Source organism: Pleurodeles waltl, chromosome 5 (assembly GCF_031143425.1).
Source record: "Pleurodeles waltl isolate 20211129_DDA chromosome 5, aPleWal1.hap1.20221129, whole genome shotgun sequence".
Lineage (NCBI taxonomy): Eukaryota > Metazoa > Chordata > Amphibia > Caudata > Salamandridae > Pleurodeles > Pleurodeles waltl.
The window spans coordinates 264,837,156-264,859,131 of NC_090444.1; the positions used below are offsets into that span (position 1 = coordinate 264,837,156).

Below are 21,976 nucleotides of genomic sequence, written 5' to 3' on the forward strand. Positions count from 1 at the left end.
CTATTTGGTGTCTATTCTAAGGTGAAGGACATGAGGTTAGAATGATCTGTCAGACGACAAGTTACTTACCTTTGGTAATGCGCTTTCTGGTGGATAATCTAACCAAAGATTACTCACAGACTACTTTCTCCCCCCCACCTATCTGTTCTGTGGACCTTACTCCTTTTAACATTGAAAGGCTCCAAACTGACAACAAAACATGCTTCACATCGTAAGGCATGGAAACAGACAAGTATAAAACTGATGTCAGCGCACAGGAGTGGCAGTTACATGAGTTTATGCTCTGTCACTTTCAGACCCCATGAGGTTGATGGCCTCGGTGTATGTCTGCAACAATGGCACTGAATAATACTAATTCCTAAGATGTACCCATAACCTGCGGCACCAGATAGGGGAGTCCAATGTCATCCAAGGACTTCTCACTTTTTATTGAGCCATTAGCAAAATATTTTTTCTATAAGAAACTGTTAAGATTTTTGCTATACCAAATACCAAACTGCTTTTTATGGTGCCTCACATTTTCCAAAGGGACTGTCCTAGACATAATTTTACCACAATAAAAACATAGAAACAAAAAATGTTTCTATCATTAGGACAACACAGGTTTCCCTTTTCACAGTTTAACACGTCATTGAGGGAATTCCCTGTACTGCCATTTGCACCTTCAACCATTCCATACCCTCAGTATAACAGCAAATGTACTTACTGGCAATTTGGGAAAAGTCATTTGGTCATGCTCTTCTCCAGGAGCTACGTGTACCCTTACAATTTTCTCTTTTTCAAACTGTGTTTATTGGTTCTTCATAGAGCAACACAAAGAACAATACAAATGCACATAGGTACAAAAGCATTGATCATTGTCTAGGGTACTGCAGTAGGTATTTGATAGAAACAAAGAACAGGATGCAAGTTGGCACAGCACAACATTATAAAATTCAAAGCATAATAGCAGTAACCATGTAAAAGGTACACGTGAGTGGCAGAAAATGAGGGGACGAGGATACCATACATTAATCAGTGTATCCGATTACAAGGTAAGCAAGTAATTTCGCAGCAGTTGCAACTGAGCATAAGTGCTGTTAATTTTATCACAGTGGATCAGGCTTTTCAGCCATGCAGCGTCAGCAAGGCATACAACGCTAACGCTACCCCAGTGTAATGCTAGTCCATGCTCTGCAAGCAGTAAAGCAATGGCGGCGATTCTGAAAACACCACGGGGGGAGGTCGCTGGCATAACCCAGAAGGGCCATCGGGGGAAAGGTGCAAACATGGTTCCTATCATGGCAGAGAGATTAAGGAAAAGATTTTAGGCCAATAGTGCCCTAGGTAGGGTGAGCTTTAGGGCTGGCGGCGCCCAGTGGGACAATCTTTTTTGCCCCACGACAACCTCCTCTAATTCCCTCACTACCACCGGGCAAACATGCCCCTCATCTCTCCATAACCCCGCTGTCATATATATTTAATTTGCTTTAAAAGTGCAGCTAAAGCCTGGGATTACTAATCCACTCAGCTATCAACATAAAATGCAGATATGTTCTTTGCAGCAGGCATATTAACCCTCTGCGCTACTTTATGGTGAGTCGGAACTACCACTAGATTAAACTCCAATTCTTCTCTCTAGCAGGAACATTAAGAACAAGAGTTATCTTGACATTTTTATTGCTGCCTGAAAGCTGGACGCACAAGGAACTCTGCAGCAGGTGTTTTAAAATAGAAAGTTATTGCTCAACACAGCGTCCTCTCCTGAGGCCAGTGCCACTTCCTCCCCCATGTCAGCGTCCCGTGTGGCCACACCAGTCGCACCCCCCTAAAGCCTGCCCTGGCCCTGTGCTCAGACATGTCGAGGTGAGGTGGGCAAAGCCGGCGTCTTCAGTATGGCATTTTTGGGCAGTGAGTCAAGCGTAGGATCAAAACATGGTAGGTCCTTGGGTGTGGTATAGGCTCGAGCAAAGAATTTGAAGTGAAGGTCTTACGTTTGTGGTTAATGAAAACAAGCTTGGTCTGAGCACAGCAACAGTTACAGACTTTACCAGGTACTAGTTGGCTAAGGTCATTTTCCCCAGACTTCTCTGACCCGTCGGGTATGGTCTGGCTTCATGGAAATCTTTTTTTTAGAACTCTGAAGTATTTGCTGTTAATTACGTTTTCAGTGCCAGATGATGTGCAGCATGCGCGGTTACACAACACTGAATATTACTCAGCATCTGTGCACGATGAGCTCCAGAACTGCTGTTAGATAACCTGTCCTGTATTCTCCATTTAGAATAACTAAGCTCATCTAACACCACTAAGTTATTTTGGCATATTTTCCGCGTTTCCTTTCTAAAAGTATGCCTTCTGGACATTGCCTTATTTCAGGTTAAGTGAGAAAAACTGAAAGCTAACCATTTCAGCTCACAAAATAGCAACACTATTTCTATATGCTGGGTCTTCCCCACTCACTGCTTTACTTCAAAAGCTAGGACATAATTCTATTCTTAACTTTTCTTGCGCAGGCTGGTTACCACAAGATGCTGATTTTGAAGACTTTGGCAACTTCTTCCTTTCTGCTTCCATCACAATATCCTACATATTTTTTTTTTAGCTGCACTCCGATACTGTTTGCATTATCTTCTGTTTCAACTAATGTTACCCCCAGCCGAACTTCTGTCTTCTTCCAGTCTCTATTTTGCAGCTAAACGTGTTGGGCTACAATGCTGCTTAGGAGGCCTTTTGTTCCATCCCAAACTTGTTGTACGGTTCATAGTATGTTTTTTCTTAATGTAGTATGCTTACTGTTCACACATTTCCTCCCTTTACCAATTTTAGGTTTCTCCTAGATAATGCATGTGCTGTTGTTGTGAAATCTCTAGCAAACAAACCCTAAAAACTGGCTTAGCACCTGCCCTATACTCACCGTTATTTACCATTGGTTGACTCCCACATCGCTCATTTCCTTGCGTCTCATTGGTGAGGGCCTCCTGCTGCTTCCACTTTCTCTTTGGTCGTCCGTGCAGCTGGGACCAATTACAGTGTCCTATCTTTGTGGCCAGAGTTCTTCCACTGGCTGCCTCTAGTAGAGGTTTTTTTTGTTTTTTTATTCTAGCACTCTTTAAGAGTGCAAGTGTTTTCAGGCCCTCTCTACCCCTCCTCACCCTTCCCAATCCCATCCCGTTCATGATAGTAAAAGAGGTTTGGGATGAGTTAGAGAGTAGAGCTAGAAGATATTTTGGAAGCAGAATAGGATGAGCCGGCGTGATTTGATAAGGTTTTGGAGATGAGTTAAATTTTTTCCTCTACAGTGGGAGGAAAATATATAAATATGTAGATACATGACCACATAGAAGTCATATATACATAGATATTTTATCACGATACACATATGGGGGAAAAAAAAAAACAGAAGATATAAAATTTTACTAGATAAAGTCTTGCATAAGAATGCTTGTATATATATTTACAAACTCAGGTTTTCTGTTTTTGCTGTGAATTAAGGTTTATTTTTTTTATTTTTTTTATATTCGTCCCACAATATTTCAGTAGTGAAGCACTTAGATACAACTGCTTTAATCATATTTACACATTTTGACGGCTATACATATGTGAATAATATATATTTATTTCTGCTTAAAATATATTCATTTTTATTCCTCTACGAAGTATAAACATATATAGAGAGAAATACATAACCATATCTTTGCTTGGGTTTTTTCATTAATTAATTTGTATTATTGGCTTTTATTATTTATATTTATCTTGAATGTTAACATTTACACATACTTTGTGTATAATCATATTTGTATGTTGGGATTTGAGTGGTCATAATAAATAGAGATGTAGTCAAATACTTATGTTACTTATGTATTTATGTAATAATGGCCTTCATACATTTTAAGCATAAATGAATGTATATATTTTAACCACAATATATATATATATATATATATATATATATATATATATATATATATATATATGTTAGGCATAAATATAAGAAAAAGTATATATTTTTATTCATACGTAACATGCGTATTTGTTCAAATAGATGCACATATCTGAATACATACACATAATCAAAGTATATATGTTTACAAACACATATATGGACCACAGGTTCCTTCTGCAAACTGCTGTTGTATATTTGCATTTAGAATATGATGGTCATGTAGGAAAGAGACAGCTCTCAAGTTATCTTCTGAAGATAAGATGTTTTTCTGTGTATCTTGTGTTTGGGGGTAATGAATTCAATAGTTTGCCTGCTTGAACAGAGAAAGACATTTAATCTGTGTTTTTCTTTTCTTGTATGTGGGATTTTGAGGCAGAGTGCCAATCTGAAGCAGAGATTTCTTTGTTGTATGCATTTTGTGATTTTCTCCCTGATGAACAGCAGTCCTGTTCCATGTATTGTAATGTGATGTGATATAGAGCAGCTTGAAAGTGGATCTTTTAACAACAATTAATCAATGCAGGGCCCTTAAGGCAGGGGAAATGTGCGTTTGTGGCTTTATATGTAGGAGTAGCATGGTAGCAGAGTTTTGAATTTGTTGTAGTCCTTTCATAGTTGATGGAGGTGATCCATGGCAGATGCCTTTGGTGTAATCAACTTCACACATTACAAGAGAGATAGTAGCTTGGACCGTGTGTGGAAATCTTTGGGTGGGGGAATGCACTTCACAGAGTTTTCATAGTAATGATGCCTGATTATGCTAACTTATTCATTTGTGCATTGAGCTCAGAGTCCACGGTAATTCTGAGGTTTCTCACTTCTATGGATACTTTAAGAGGTGGTCTCAGATTGTCAGGCCAGACGACGAGTGGGTCAGAATTTTTCCAATTGCCACAGGTGAGTATTTCAGTTTTGGATGAATTTCAACTTGAGATGGCTCTATGTCATCCACTGATCAACTACTTGGAGGAAAATGAAGATTTGAGTTTTCAGTGCATTTGAGGCTTTCCAGTTGAAGAAGTATGTGCGTGTCATGTGCGTAGTTTTTTTTTGTTTTTTTTTTAAACAATAATTTTTAATATATAACAAAAGGAAACATGACATATTAGACACATCCCTCTCCCATAACCTAATGGATATAATAGGAGTGCAGTTAAGGACGGATAATTTACTCCAAGTACCTTCCTAATAGTGACATCTGTAAATACAGGAGGGTAGTTCCTAGTGGTGGTGGGTTCTCCAACATTTATATCACCATATCGTTCGCATAAACTCTAAACCCACAGTGTCCAGTTTGCTCTACGCGGCCCAGTTCACTCCTCCATCCACTAGTAGCATGGGTGTTGAGGTAATCTCTTAGAGGCTGCCAAATATTTTTGGGCCACGTAGCTGATGGTTGAAGGGAGGTGTAGATTTTACTGCTTGTGTCACATTAGGTAAGGCTGCGAATCCAGGTTTCCAACCTGGGTATCGTCTTGGACCCCCAGTGTATGGCTACCTCTCCCAGAGCAGTATAGAGTCTCATTGACTTGGGAACGTCAGACAACTGTCCCATTAGAGAAGGAAGACAGTCTGGATCTAGTATTATTCCCATCATTAGGGAAAGGTGGTTAAATATTTCCCTCCAATATGTGATGATGATAGGGCATGTCCATGTCATATGAGTAAAGTCTGCCATCAGAGCCCGACATTTAGTGCATGCGTGAGAATGAGTGGCATCCAATTTGAAAAGTGCAGCAGGAGTAACATACATACATAGGATGAATTTATATTGAATCTGTCAATGATAGTTATTCATAGATACACCATGTGTCTGTATGCAACAGGTGATTCACATCTTGTCCGATATGGGGCGCCCTAGGATGGCCTCCCATTGGCTGCAAAGTTTAGCATTGTGCGTGGGTAGCAGATGATCAAAGCACATTCTATACATTCAAGAGACTAGCCTAGATCTGTCTGTACTTGTTATGAGTAGTGTAAGAGGTGTAAAGTTGTCTGGTGCGAGCGGGTATGTGGGAATAACAGCACATAATGTGCTTAGCAGTCTACTACGAATGAAGTGGTCAATGTGTGTTGCAGACGTAACCCACACATTTTCTGCTGTAGAGAAGATATGTCCGTCTGGGAATAAATCGCCTACAGTAGAAAGTGACAAGGCAGCTAGTGTATGCTTTACCAGTCGTTCACAAGTTAGTGGCAGCCATGGATTATCAGATAGTGGCAGTGCAGGGGAATACAGAGTCCCACCTTTGAGCATTCGGGCTATTCTGCGCCATACCCATTCTCTGGTATTTCAGTGGGCCAGTTTCCCTTGCCAGACGCAGTGAAGCATCTCAGTATGTGAAATTCAACACTTGTGAGATGATAGGCCGGGGGGAGCGCCAGGGACGGGGCGTGGACTAAGGGAGCGGTGGGAATGTTCCAAAACAAATGTGCTAGTAAGATTTTCACGTCCTACCAGCTCACCCAGTAGCTTTTCCACAAAGGTATCCAAATGTCCTGTGTACGTGGGTTCAGGGATCACTGTGATGCGTAGGTTATGTTGTCTGAGCGCCTCTAGGTCCTCGTTTTTGATGGCAACTGTGCACAGCCTGGACTCTAATTTATCTAGGGATTTTTCTGACTGGGTGTGTGCATTTCCAACACTGATATACGTTCCTAAGCCCCTTGGATTCTGGTGTCCTGACCATCTAGGAGCTCCCCCATTTTGTCAAGGCAAGCTACCAATATGTCAAACCTTGCATCTATCACCCGAAAGCCTGAACGCAACTCCTGCAATATAGAACTGAGGTCGGGTGGCGTTCTGGGGCCTGTTCCCTGCCTCTCCTTCTGCCATGGTAGCACTGGTGTCTGATGGAGGGGACGTGCGTGGCTTCACAAATGGCAATTTATGTTTTTTTGGTTCTCCACGGACCATCAGTGTCTCAATAAATCCAATGGAGTTATAATAAAGGTATTGCACGGGTGGCGTGGGGGGAGGGAAAAGCCAGTGGAAGCCACCCAGATCAGCAGCGAGTGTTCCTAATAATACTTAAATTCTGGCATGCTAGCAATAATGGTCTCAATGGTGACTTAGGTGTGTGACGCTCTTTAAGTAATAAAATCACAGACGGGGAAGATGTAGGCCAGGCGATGAGTCCACTTTAATCAGCTCATTGGTCGCACAACGAGCACAAGGCTCAGAGTGCTCGGTCAGCTTGTTAATATAGGACCCCAGCTGCGGGAGACTATATTTCAAATATTGCCCGTCTGAGAGGCCAAAGGTAGTGCGACTGCAATACACTCAAGCAGCTGCACAGCACTGTTGAAGAATACACGACACACGGCACTGCTGCCTCCAGGGTTTCCGCCCTCACTGCCAGCGCGGCTGTTCACTGTGACCCCAGGGGAAGTTGTCTACTGCTGGGATGGCACAAATGCAGGCAGACAGGGGCAGCAGACGGCCCGTGCGATTCTCCCGCTGCCCTTGTCGCCGCGGAGCCTCCAAGACTCAGGCCAGGCTCAGAAGCTGCCTCCCCAGCATGTTCACAGAGTTTGCCAAGGCTTCACAGTCTGCGTGGTTGCTCCGCCGCTGCCCCCACTTGTATTAGTGAGTCTATCGGAGTTAGGAGCGTCGTATCGGGGGCTCTTCCGGCATCGTCAAGGAGCTCCTCCGCCGGAGCTTCAATACCGTACAGCCATGTTGGTCACCGGCTTGGCTCCACCCCGGTCATCTGCGTAGTTATAGCAAGTAAGCTGAAATTCATTGATGATTGCAGGCAATGACTTCATGTACATGTTGAAAAGCATGGGCGAATTGTACTTTGAACTATGTTTCACAACAGCTCTTACTGCTGTGCAACATCATAAAAAAAAATAGACAACACCAATAGGTCTTGAATAGATGAAACCTACTGGCTTGGCCACTGCTTGTTTATATTGTGAATAAGACTTTGTATGAATGAGACTGTTGGTACTTCTTCTAATCCTCAATATTACGGATCCATCAGGAATAACTACTTTCCCTTACTACTACTGTAAACACTCAATTGTACAACCAACAGTTGCTTTGGCTATAAAATAGTTGAGGATAAGTAAATCATGTTTACGATATTTACACCTTAGGCAAGCACCTCAGTTCTCTCTTTAATCTAAGGAAGTCTCATGGTTGCCATCGACAGCATGTGGACTCCTCAAAGTTTAAGGTATATAGTGGAGATGAACAGAACTTACTTATTACATTTTACATAGCATGAACATGGCCCAATGGCATTAGACTGCTTTATTATATTATAAGGATTAACTGAGTGCAGTTATCAATACAGTAAGCGCACAATATTACAAATACGGAGTCACAGAAAATAAACCAAGAAAGAAGAAGGAATATCAAACATGGAAAATATACAGCTGCAAGCATAAAGTACCATATACTTCTATAAACAAAGGACACACATAAGTTAACATTATATACTGCCAGCATAGCATTGGTAAAGAATCACCCACGAACATACTGATGAGAAAGCGTTCGAGCATCAACGTTTGATACTTTAGAAAAGGAAGAAGAGACAGGAGAGGAAAACAAATGTTAACGTTAACAGTGATGAGTTGTGGGGGACAGTAGATTGGGGGTCATGAGTGTCAGTGATCAAAAATAAGCTCCACAGCAACTATCCTGCAGTATATGCACAGAAGAACTATGACATTACTAAATCCTAATTTACTAATCAAATTGATACATTAGATAAGTCTTGGTACCCCCATAAATGTCTGTTCATCTCTTTAGCCATTAAAAACAAACTTACTGCACAGCCTTAGTTGGTAGAAGTACATCTCATCTCTGTCACATTCAAACAGCTTCTGAGTCATTTCTACAAAGTTTTCTAAGGTTTCCATCTGAAGAAGGAAACAATAATTGATGCTATTACTGCATTTTTACATTTACAAATTTCACATTGTGAGCTTGCTAAATGAAACAAAATCTCCCTCTTTTTACATAAGTGTGACTGGTCGGTTTGTTTCTTTTTCTGGGTGATACTATGTATGTGCTTCAAGTTTGTGCTTCTGTTACATTTTATGTTCTAGGAAAGTTAACAGAAGCAAGGAGAAAAATAAAGGGCATGTCAGAATTTCAGACCTCAATCAACATAGAAAATGACACTAAAAGATTACTTTATAGTAATTCATTGTCCTTATCTCTATAAATGAAATACAATTTCCCCTCTATTACCACAGAATAACATACCACCTAAAAATGTAGTAATAAAGAATTTTGTTATTTGATACTTTTACTTAAGTGGCCAACTCCAGCACAACAAAGGCTTTGTTACAGAAGTCAGTAACAGCAATGGACACTGGTTTAAGCCTGTTTTCATTTTTATGTTTAGGCATGACACAAAACTTTTTTCTTTATGTTACCGGCCTTCGTGTCTCTTTGGGGGCTGTACAAGCATTGCAATAAAAGCAGCATTTCATGTAATAACTGGAGAAACATTATTCAGATGCTTTTGTTCATGAGGGGTGAAAAGAGAAGCTTTGTGTTTTAATTCAATAACTGGAAGATCCTGATTTTTGCACAAAATACACTTCCTGTTCATGATTGTCCAACTTTCTGAGAAGAGATGTGAGTCTTCTTTAGGTACAACATAAATTCAATTCAAGCCAAAGAGTATCTAGGCATAGAGTGTGGCTACTTAGTTAATATAATAGGTAAGGGGCTCGGGGGCTGAATTGGAAAAAAATATATTCAAGCCTATGATGTACAAGGTTGTGGAAGCATACACCCACCTGATTGCCAGTAATGCATTTCTCAGCAAACCACTGCAGTCTTCCAGGGCGTGCTCTTAAGCCAGGAGTCTAAAATGTTTCAAGGATAAACACAGTTATATTCGTTTGTTATACATCTTAGGAATCTTCAAGTAAAAAGCAAGTGTAATGTATATTTAAGTAACTCAATTCATTAGTCAAATTGTTAAATATGAGATGCCATCTTAAGATCACCAACTTGGAAAACAACTTAGAAAACATAGATATTATAACCAATGTCAAGGACGCTAGAAATGCACAACTTAAATAAATACAGAAAACTCAGAAAATTAGGAGCACTTAACAGGACTTCACCTATCCTCCCAGTCCATAATTTGCAGGTATATCTTTATATAATTCCCAGGCACGGTAGAAGTGCAAGATTATCTAGAGGCTCAATTGACTTTGGATAATCTTTAAACTAAGTACAAAGCAAGTGCTCATAAGCAGATGTGGCCAAAGCCTGACTGATGTATACATGGCTCTTTCTGTAATCCTTTAAATAGCAGGGATCTGGGGATCAAGGTGACAGAAACCACAAAAAAATGCTGAGTTAAATATAACACACAAAAAAACAGATATCAGATAATTAAGTTAATGACAGAAGTAGATATATAAGTACAAGAACGTTTTATGTAGAAGCAAATATGATTTTAAATAGAGTACTTTAATATTACATGAGTCCTAATGATTAGAAAATGTCTATTGTTTTTTAAACTATTTATCGGAAAGGCATCTTCTTAATTATTGCCCCACTCTGACCTGAACAGCCAGTTATCCAACTCCTGGGCAGTGAAGGACTACTAAATACCATTCAGTTGAATGCACCATTTAGTACAATGCGGATTTAGTTCCCACACTTAACTTGGCATCTTTGACTTTTTTTGGTCGAGCCTAGACAGCGCTTGCGCTGTCAGGACAATCTGTTGTATGTACTTTGTGGGCTTTGACTCCGTCCAATGTCTGTGATTAGTCTAGTCAATTGTCTTGAAAAATCTTTGCTTCCTAGTGGGTAATTTGGCTTCTTTTCCAAGTTGTTCACTCCCCTGGAGAATCACCCTAGGACTTGTAGGCTTCCTCTTGTCCACTGTAACATATGTTTAGGGACTACCTTTCCCTTTCTCTAAGAGCATTTGACCACAGCGATGGATGTTTTCAGTGCTCCAGGTCAGTTTCTGTAAGCAGGGCTGTAAAAAATATGTTACTTACCCTGTAAGCATCTGTTTGTGGCATGTAGAGCTGTAGATTCACATGCTCTGTGTACTTCCAACATCTAGTGTTAGGTCCAGATGTGTACAAGTTGTTTTTCTTCTAAGAATCTTCTGGAGTCGCAAGGTAAAGTGACCCTCTCCTCTCAGTGATAGTGCAGATGGCATCAACTCCAGATTGTTTTACAGCAATTGGTTGAGAATGGAGTGCGACTAAAGGTTTAGAAAGAGATGTCCATACGTATAAGAACATAAACGTATACTACAACTACCATGAGTTTCCAGGGAGGAGGGCAGGCGCATGTGGATCTACAGCATGCCAAAAACAGATGCTTACAGGGTAACTAATATTATCCGTTCGATTACATGTGCGGCTCTAGATACACATGCTCTGCACAGGCTGTAACACAGTGTTCTTCATAAAGCAGTGGCTAACCAGTGGGTGTTGTAGTTGTCTGAAAAGAGTACAAAGCACTGCCTGTCCAACATTTGCTTGTTGACGTGCCAATACATCCAAACAGTAGTGTTTAGGAAAAGTGGGTGGAGTTGACCATGTAGCTGCTTTACAAATTTCAGCTACTGGTATGTTACCCACGACAGCCATAGATGCTACTATCTTACCAGTTGAGTGTACTCTAGAAGGTGTGGGCAAACTTTTTTTACCTTTGGAGTAACAAGTTTGGATACATTTAATTATCCATCTTAGTATACCTGATTTAGATATAGCCTTTCCTGTGTGGGGAGGCAATAAAGCAACAAAGAGTTGTTTAGTTGTACGAAACTCTTCAGCTCTATCAATATAATACATTAAAGCTCTTTTTACATCTAATGTGTGCAGAGCTCTTTTGGCAACTGACTCAGATTGTGGGAAGAAAGCTGTTAATTCAACTTTTTGGTTTAGGTGAAATGCGGAAAATACCTTAGGTAGACATTTTCAGTTGGTCCATAGACTACCCTATCCTCATATCTGAAAAATTGTTCTTCCAAGATTAATGCCTAAAGCGCACCAACACGTCTTAGTGAGGTGATTGCTACTAAAAAAGCTACCTTCCATGACAGAAAATGCAGTGGACAGTTATACAATAGTTCAAATGGTGGCCCCATAAGCATAGTGAGTGCAATGTTGAGATTCCAAACTGATACAGGAGGTACTCTGGGTGGAATTACCCTTTTTAAGCCTTCCATGAAAGTTTTAACAACTGGTATTTTGAACAATGATAAATGTTGTCTGTTCTTCCTGTATGCAGCTCCTGCTACAAGGTGAAGACGTATTTAGGTATATGCTAGGCCACAAGTTTGTAAATGAAGTAAATAGCAAACAATATCTTGAACAGTTGCTTTAAAGTGTTCAATATGTTTGTCACAACAATAGAAAACAAATATTTTCCACTTAGCAGCATAGCTTGCCCTAGTGGTGAGTTTACGTGCTTCCTTAAGAATGGTGAGGCACTTTGGAGGGAGATCCAAGTATCCAAACACTATGACTTCAAGAGCCAGATCGCAAGATTTCGTTTTTTGGGATTTGGATGCCTGATTTGCCGGTGGTTCTGAGTGAGAAGATCCGGGTGTAGGGGAAGCTTCTTGTGGGTTACTACTGTTAGTACAAGTAGCTTGGGGTACCATGGTTGTCATGCCCAAGTGGTGGCTATTAGCATGAGGGTGAGAGACATCTGCCTGAGCTTCTGGACAATAAACAGAAGAAGAGGGAGAGGTGGAAAAGTGTAGGCAAATATCTCTGACCAATTCTTCCATACAGCATTGCCCTTAGATAGCAATGTGGGTGCCTGGATGTGAAGTTTGGGCCTTTTTCGTTGTTTACGGTTGTGAACAGGTCTATGTATGGAAACCCCCAACTGTGAAAATATGGAAGGAGGACTTGAAGGTGGAGTTCCCATTTGTGGACTTGTTGCTGCATCCTGGTGGTGTCCATCCCTGGGAGATATTCCGCTATCAAGTGAATGCCGCGCCCTATTGCCCAACGCCAGATTGTCTGAGACGAACAAGCTACTTACCTTCGGTAACGAGGTATCTGGTAGAGACTCTATCCAGCTGCAGATTCCTTCCCTTAGAATTCCCTGGTGTCAGCTTCGAATCCGGAGTTTTTTCTGAGCAGTATCCTGCGCGCAGTCGGGCAGCATCGTTGTTCGGATCCGCGTGCGTCGTCAGCGTCGTTGGAGCCGTCTATGACATCACAGTTGTCTATATAGACGCCGTCTCGGCGCGAGTACGTCAGTTCTTTTCCACAACTTCCCACGCCAGAAGCGCAGAGTCATGGAAGAACCAACCATTATGTATTTTACCTCTCTGACTGTTTGGAGTAAAAATTATTTCATGCCTTTAAGAAAGGCAAACAAAAAAAATTGCCAAGATCAAAAATATACATATGTACACATATATACATATATATACATATTTACATGAGAAAAATTTCCCATGAGCGGGAAGGCTTGGGCGGGTGTAAGGAATCTGCAGCTAGATAGTCTCTCTACCAGATACCTCTTTACCGAAGGTAAGTAACTTGTTCATCTGATAGAGACTTCTAGCTGCAACTTCCTTACCTTAGAATAGATACCCAAGCTATAACCCATGGCGGTGGGTCTGAAGGAGATTTTTTATTTTTTTATACTAGGAAGTCCTGCAAGACAGAACGGGCAAAATGCCCCTCTCTTCTCACCTGGCTATCCAGGCAGTAGTGTTTCGCAAACGTGTGCAAAGAAGCCCATGTTGCAGCCTGACAGGTATTCACCACCGGTACGCCAAGGGCTAATGCAGTGTTAGCAGCTTTCCCCTTAGTAAAATGAGCTCTCCAGCCCTCGGCAGGCTGCTTCGTCGCCAAAGCGTAGCATATTTTTATACAGAGAACGACCCAGCGCGAAATGGATCGTTTCTGCACTGCCCGACCCTTCTTCGCACCAACGTACCCCACAAAGAGTTGGTCATCCACCCGGAACTCTTTAGTGCGGTCAAGGTAGAACGATAACGCTCTTTTTGGGTCCAGTCGATGGAGATGCTCCTCTTCCTTAGAGGGATGCGGTGGTGCAAAGAAGGTGGGCAGGGTGATATTTTGACCCAGAAGGAAAGGGGTCACCACCTTGGGGAGGAAAGAGGCAGGAGTTCTGGGAACCACTTTTTCAGGAAAGATTGTTAGATACGGCGGTTTTGATGACAAAGCCTGTAGCTCACTAGCTGGCAGATGTAATTGCCACCAAAAAGGCTGTCTTAATAGTGAGCAGCCGAAGAGGACAGTTATGCAAGGGCTCGAAGGTAAGAACCAAATTAAGATCCCACTGGGGCATAACGAAAAGTAAAGGCGGGAATAGATGCACAAGCCCTTTCAAAAACCTCTGTACTATAGGTGATTTAAACAGAGATGGTTGATCAGGCAACTGAAGAAAAGCCGATAAAGCTGCAAGATAGCCCTTGAGAGTCCCCAAGGAGGAACCCTGCTGGGCGAAAGACAAAATAAACAAAAGGATGTTGGACAGAGAAGAAGAAAGAGGATCAATAGACACCTCTGAACAATATGAAACAAAACGTTTCCAACGGCAGGCGTAGATCGACTTAGTAGAGGGACGCCTGGCTGCCAGAATGACATCACAGACCTCGGGAGGGAGGTCATAAACCATCAACTGTCGCCGCACAATCTCCACGCATGAAGGCGCAGAGTTGACAGGTTTGGGTGGAGAACCTTCCCCTGCTGCTGCGACAGAAGATCCTCCTGAAGAGGCAGCCTGATTGGAGGACTGATGCTCAGTTTGAGAAGCTCTGGATACCAAACTCTCCGTGCCCAATCCGGAGCCACTAGGATTACTTGGGCCCGGTCCTTCTTGATTTTCTTGAGAACTCTGGGCAGAGTGGTATAGGCGGAAAGGCATACAGGAGGCCTGAACTCCACTCGCAACGAAAAGCGTCGCCTAGCGATAGTCCCTTTGGAAACTCCAACGTGCAAAACTGCTGACAATGCGCGTTCTCTGCAGAGGTGAACAGATCTAACCAAGGCTCTCCCCACTGCTGAAAGAATCCTTGCGCCACCTCCAGATGGAGACACCATTCGTGATCCTCTAAGCATTTTCGGCTGAGTTCGTCTGCTCTGGCGTTCAGAGAACCTGCCAGGTGTTGAACCACCAGGGTCATGCCCTGCTGTTTCAGCCATGTCCAGAGACGTAAAGCCTCTTGACAAAGGGTCCACGACCCCACACCGCCCTGCTTGTTGCAGTACCACATTGCGGTAGTGTTGTCCGTGAACACCTGCACCACCTTCCCTTTCACAACAGAAAGAAATGCTTTTAATGCTAGCCGGATCACCCGAAGCGCCAACAAGTTGATGTGGAGCCCGGATTCCACCGGAGACCAGTGACCTCTGATCTCCACCTCCTCCAGATGGCCACCCCATCCCAGAAGTGACGCATCTGTCACTACCGTTAGATCTGGTTGGGGAAGGGAAAGGGGTCCGCCCTTGACCCACTCGCAGATCACTAACCACCACTGCAGATCTTTCGCAGTCCTCTCCGAGATCTGAACCACGTCGGTAAGATTTCCCTGATGCTGTGCCCATTGGAACTTCAGGTCCCACTGCAGATCCCTCATGCGCCATCTGGCATGCTTGACCAACAGGATGCAGGAAGCCATAAGTCCCAGAAGCCTCAGAGTCTGTCTCACCGAGATCCAGGATAGAGGCCGAAACATCGGAATCATAACCTGAATATCCTGAACCCGCTGATCGGGAGGATAAGCCCGATACTGCACTGTGTCCAGAACAGCTCCGATGAAAGAGAGCTTCTGAGAGGGAGTCAGGTGTGACTTCGGTACATTTATAGTGAACCCCAGCGAATGCAAGAGGTCTGCAGTCGTCTGGAGGTGGGTGACAAGAGCCTGGGGCGTAGGAGCCTTCAACAGCCAATCGTCTAGGTAGGGGAAGACAAATCCCTGACCTGTGCAAGTGAGCTGCCACCACCGCCATCACCTTTGTGAACACCCGAGGGGCACTGGTGAGACCGAAAGGAAGCACAGTAAACTGAAAGTGCTCGTGGCCCACCTTGAACCGCAGGTAACACCTGTGGCTTGGCAGGATAGGAATATGGAAATACGCATCCTGCAAATCCAACGCTACCATCCAGTCTCCTTGGTCTAGGGCAGACAAAACCTGAGCAAGAGTGAGCTTCTTGAATTTCTCCATCTTGAGGAAGAGATTGACGTCACTTAAATCCAAGATAGGGCGAAGGCCTTTGTTCTTTTTGGGAATCAGAAAGTAGCGGGAATAACAACCACTGCCTACTTCTGATATCAGGACTGTTTCTATGGCTCCCTTCACCAAGAGAGCCGTAACTTCCTCGCGGAGCAAAGCTAGATGGTCCTCCATCAGCCATTCCTTTGTCGGAGGGATAGAAGGAGGGAAAGACTGGAAGGGAAGGGAGTAGCCCTTCCGTATGATCTGCAGGACCCACTTGTCCGTGGTGATGGAAAGCCAGTGAGGGAGATGAAAACGAATCCTCCCTCCAACTGGACGGACATGATCCCGCAGAACCACAATAGGAGGGTTGGGCGCAGTGGAGGGGGGCTGTATGGCGGCCGACCTCTGGCCAGACCCTCTGGGTATGATGGTACCACGACCAAGTCCTCTTCCGGGATGCTCGAAAGGGGCGTTAGACAGACTGCTGTTGTGCCGGCGCTGAAAGACCCAGGGATCTGCCCGTGGCTCGAGAATTCTTGAACCTCTCAAGCGCGGAGTCTGCCTTTTCACCAAAAAGGCGAGAGCCATCAAAGGGCATGTCCATCAAGCTGGACTGGACATCCCCTGAAAAACCAGTAGAACGTAGCCAGGCGTGGCGACGTAGGGCCACCGACTATGAAATCGCTCTGCCCAGCGAGTCGGTCGTGTCCAAGCCACACCGGATCGTAAACCTGGCTGCATCTCTCCCATCCTTAACAGCCTGGGTGAGAGTGTCCCGTACACCCTCCGGGACCTGGGGCAGCACTTGCGCCACCGTATCCCATAAAGTATGGGAATAACAGCCCAATAGGCAAGAGGTGTTTACGGACCTCAATGCCAGGCTGGTGGAAGAAAACATCTTCTTCCCAAGCTGATTCAGCCTCTTGGATTCCCTATCCGGGGGAGCGGAAGGGAAAGCACCACCGGAAGTAGAGGCTTGGACAACCAAGCTCTAAGGAGTAGGGTGTTGTGTCAGGAAACTAGGGTCGGTGGGAGCGGGTCTATGGCAGCGGCCGACCGTCCTATTCACAGGAGGCCCTGTGCTGGGTTTGGACCACGTACCCAGAAGGACTTCTGTAAGAGCCTCATTGAAGGGCAACAGCGGCTCCGATGTTGATACCCCCGGCTGAAGCACTTCTGTCAGGATATTTGTCCTGACTGGCACCGTAGGCAAATCTAGGTCCAAGACCTCAGCTGCCCTACGCACCACCATAGCAAAAGAAGCCCCCTCCTCCGTAGCCACATTAGGAGGAGAGAGCATACCAGTATCTGGAGACGTGTCCAGTCCACTGGCTTCCCCTAGATCCTCATACTAGTCCTGTTGCAATCCAAATTGTCCTCAGACCTCTCCCATTCCTCTCCTGCGTCTGGCTGTTCTAAATAATGCTCAGACAATGATCTGGGCCGAACTGGCTCCGTCGAAGTCGCTCCGGCTCATTTGGAATAAGGATGGGGCTGCCACCGGTGGGTGTCGGTGGTGGAATCGTCGACGTCGGACCCGGCGCCAAAGGAGGTCGACTGTGAGAGACGGGCGCCGGTCCGGATCCGGTATCGGATCCTGGGGTCCCCCAACGGCGCAGAGGCTGAAGCCGCTGGCGTCGAATCCGAAGGGGCCCCTGCTGACCCCGCAGGCCCGAAGACCCACCCGAGGGTGCAGCCCGCTCAAAAACGAGACGCATGGCCTTGTAGAATTCTTTTATCTGAGCGGGGCTTGATCCGGTCCCCGGAAAGGGGGGAAGACGCGGAGTCAACCCTGGCGACGGCTCCGCAGAACCGCGCTCTGAACGTCGACGTTCCCTAGACGTCTCGTCGGACGAAGACGAAGTCCGCTTGGACTACTTCTTCTTGTGCCTCTTACCTTCGGAAGACCTCGAATGCGAGGAAGAGGACTTGGGGCTCCAGGAGCGGTGCCGCAACCTCCTCCTACTGCAGGACCATGACCTCCACGGAGTCGCGCCGACCGACGACGAATGTCAGGCCGCAAGAAGCTTATGGGATCTCTCCCTCAAGGCCTTCGGCGCCATGGCCCGACAGTGGGAGCACGAGGTGGAATTGTGGTCCTTCTCCAGGCACCAAAGACAAACTCGGTGCGGATCCGTCACCGACATGGTGCGATGACACGCACCACATGGCTTGAATCCTGTCTTTCTCGAAGACATGACTACAAACAGTTAAAAAAGCGTCGACAAACCGTCGAAGCAGGGTAGCTCTTTCCAAAACTGCGCTTAGCCGGCGCGGAAGGAAAAGAACAACTGTACCTGCGCCGAGGCGGCATCTATATAGACAACCGTGACATCATAGACGGCTCCAACGCCGCTGACGACGCACGCAGAGCTGGTCGACGCACGCGGATCCGCCCGACGGCGCACATGCAGGGTACTGCTCAGATAAAAATCCGGATTCGAAGCGGACGCCAGGGAATTCTAAGGTAAGGAAGCTGCAGCTAGAAGTCTCTATCAGATAGGTATGATAACTGTATAGAACGTGTCCCCCAAAAACTCCCCTATGCCCCCCCACACCTGTTTATGCAAATAAAACTTTGCAGTTGTGCTGTCTGTTTGGACCAGAACAACCTTGCCCATTAAATGAACTAGGAAAGCTTTGAGTGCTAGATGAATGGCTTGAAGTTCCAAGTAGCTGATGTCTAGGACTTGGTGTTTTGATGTCTCAAAATCCTTGTATGGATATATTTTTAAGGCGAGCACCCCATCCTGTTAGAGATGCATCCACTTTAAGAGTGACATGGGGAATTGGGTTGAGAAACGGCCGCCCTTTGACAAATTTTATGTGTTTCACCACTGCAGTGTGATGAGTGCAGCTGTCTACCAAAACTAGATCCTGTATCTTACCCTGTGACTGAGACCACTGACTTGACAGACACTCCTGCAACGGACGCATGAGCAGTCTTGCATGTGGTACCATTGCAATACAAGATGCCATCATACCGAAGATCCGAAGATCGGTTTTTACTGTTATCTGTTGATTGGGGTGCACCTGTCGCAGCAGGGTTGTGATACTTTGAATCCTGACTGCATTTGGTTAAGCTAGTCCTAGCTGTGTGTTGAGGATGGCTCCTAGATATGGCTGGATCTGCGAAGGTTGAAGGTGTGAATTCTGTATATTGATGGTACACCCCATCTGATGGAGTATGGTCTGAGTGTGTTGCAGACATAGTGAAAGGGTACTGGATTTGAAGAGCCAGTCGTTTAGATATGGGAAAATGTGACTACTCTGTCTGCAAAAATGTGCTGCAACTACTGCGAGCCATTTTGTGAAGACATGAGGTGCGGTAGTAACTCCGAATGGGGGTACTTTGAATTGGTAGTGTTTTCCCTGTATTATGAACCAGAGGTATTTCCGGTGAGCTGGACGTATTGGAATGTGAAAGTAGGCATCTTTTAAGTCTAGTGCAGACATAAAATCTCCTTGTTGTAGCAGAGTTATCATATGAAAGTGTTCCAACAGGATGTAGTGGTTTAATGGCCTGAGATCTAGGCTAGGCCGAAGTGATCCGTCCTTTTTGGGAATGAGGAAGTATACTGGAAATAATCTTGTGCCCTTCTGATGAAATGGGACTGGTTCTATGGCTTCTTTGAGCAGGAGAGCCTATGCTTCTTGAATTAACAAATTTAGATGTTTCATGGAAAGTTTATGTTTGCGAGGTGGTATGTTTGGAGGTGTTTTGATAAGCTCCAGACAATAAACATGTTGGGTACTATCCAACAGCCACTGAACCGTTGTTGTTTTCGAAGTAGGAAACAACTGCTGTAGGCATCTCCAAACAGGTGTTAAGTTGTCAGGGGGAACGAGGAGGGAGTCACTGCTTAGATGTAGAAGGGGTGGCAGGAGCGGAGGCACCTAACACTCGATCTTTAGAATTGTTCCCTTTTAGGTACCATTGGTCATACCCTGTTGAAGGGGACGCTGGGTGGTGATGTTTAAAGGAGGCAGAGGAATCTGATGATGTTTGTTTGCTACCCTGCTTAAAGACAGATTGTCGAAATGAACCACGGGTGATGGGAGTTTGAAGTGCCCCAATAGATTTGGCAACTTCAGTGTCCTTTTTCATGTCCTGCAGATCTTGATCCACCTGGGGACCGAAAACGTGTAGCTGGTCAAAAGAGGAATTTAAAAGTGTTTGCGGTACTTCTGGTTTAAAACTCGAAATTCGCAGCCAGGCATGTCTATGTAAAAGTATGCTCATATTTATGCCCCTTCAGCCATATTTGCGGCATCAAGAGCACACCTAAAGGAGTTATTGGAAATTAACTTGCTTTCCTGAACAAGTTGTTGACACTTCTTTCGATACTTCTCGGGGAGATGTTGAATGAGATCTTCCATCTCATCCCAGTGTGCACTATCATATCGTGCTAATAGCCCCTGGGTATTAGCAATTCTCCAGTGATTGGCTGTTTGAACTGCCACCCTTTTGCCGGAGGCATGTATGAGTTTAGGCTCCATATCTGGAGGAGAAGCAACTGCTGTAATTTGAGAATTAGCTCATTTACGAGCCTTTTACACAACTGAGTCTGGTGGAATATGTCCTGTAATGTATGCAGGATCAGAAGGTGCTGCCTTATATTTGTTATCTGCCTTGGGTGTTATAATTCAGGCATGTACTGGATCCTTGAAGATCTTGTCTGCATGACGGGTCATTCCTTTTAACCTGGGCAGATACTGGCAGCAAGCCCTAGTAGTAGAAGACAGAGTTTTAAAAAGAAAATCATCCTCTTTAACATTTTTGTGTGAAGGGACCTGATGGTATGCAGCCACCTTAGCTTTAAGTTCATTAAAAAATGTACTGTCATCGGGTGGTGAACGCTTAATTGGGTAGACGTCTGCATCTTCCGAGGGATCAATGTCATATGTGTCCCAGGGATCTATTGGTGGCTAACCTAAAGTATTATCCCCTCACTTATCTTCTGTATATTAGTGCAGAAAACCTTCTGGACTTACATTGGCTAGGTCCTCTATATGAGAGTATTAATGATGCGGCGAAGAAGGAAGTTGTGGTGAGGAAAGTGCAGGAGAGACATACAGAGGTGGATAAAAAGGACTGGTGGTAATGTCCTCCTACTTCTTAGGAGGTGAAGGTATATCTATGGCCTCCTCAAATGAAAGCTGATGCTTGGATGAAGTTGGTGTCAGCTTTTCATTTTTTGCCACGATCCGACCAGTAGAAGGCTGGATATGCAATGTCCTTTGTTTGGACCGAGCCACTCCACCATAGTATCCATTAGTGGATCCGGTGCCTAAAGCAGTCGCTTTTGGTGCCCAAGTGGAAGCTTTCGATGTCGAAGTAGGGTTTTATTTCAGTGCTGAAGTGGTCGGTCTAGAAAAGTGCCCCTTTGGCATGGTTACCCCCCCACACTTTTTGCCTGATATTGATGGTGACTTGACGGAGTGTGCTGGGATCCTGCTAACCAGGCCCCAGCACCAGTGTTCGTTCCCTAAATTGTACCATTGTTCCCACAACTGGCACACAGATAAGTCCCTTGTAAAAGATACTGGTGGTACCAAGGGTTCTGTGACCAGGGACGGTCCCTAAGGGCTGTAGCATGTATTGTGCCACCCTAATGGACCCTCACCAAGCACATGCACACTGCCATTGCAGATTGTGTGTGCTGGTGGGGAGAAAAAGGTAAAGTCGACATGGCATCCCTCTCGGGGTGCCATGCCCACCAACCACTGCCTGTTGCTTGGGTAAGTCACCCCTCTAGCAGGCCTTAAAGCCCCAAGGCAGGGTACACTATACCACAGATGAGGGCATAGTTGTATGAGCAATATGTCCCTACGGTGTCTAAGTCCATTCTTGGACAATTTAAGTGTAGTGTGGCCAAATTAAGTACATGG

The 21,976-nt window shown here is 44.6% G+C and overlaps 1 protein-coding gene across 2 annotated transcripts in view; it reads right to left on the reverse strand.

Annotated features, from left to right (window-relative positions):
- The window catches only part of LRPPRC (leucine rich pentatricopeptide repeat containing), a 576,320-nt gene that overhangs the window by 200,795 nt on the left and 353,549 nt on the right, over positions 1 to 21,976 (reverse strand). For both annotated transcript variants that reach the window (XM_069233999.1, XM_069233998.1), the window contains exons 26-27: positions 9,689 to 9,757; positions 8,707 to 8,797 (exon numbers count right to left, since the gene is read on the reverse strand). In XM_069233999.1, coding sequence (XP_069090100.1) covers positions 8,707 to 8,797; positions 9,689 to 9,757 — 160 coding nt within the window. The remainder of the gene's footprint in view (positions 1 to 8,706; positions 8,798 to 9,688; positions 9,758 to 21,976) is intronic.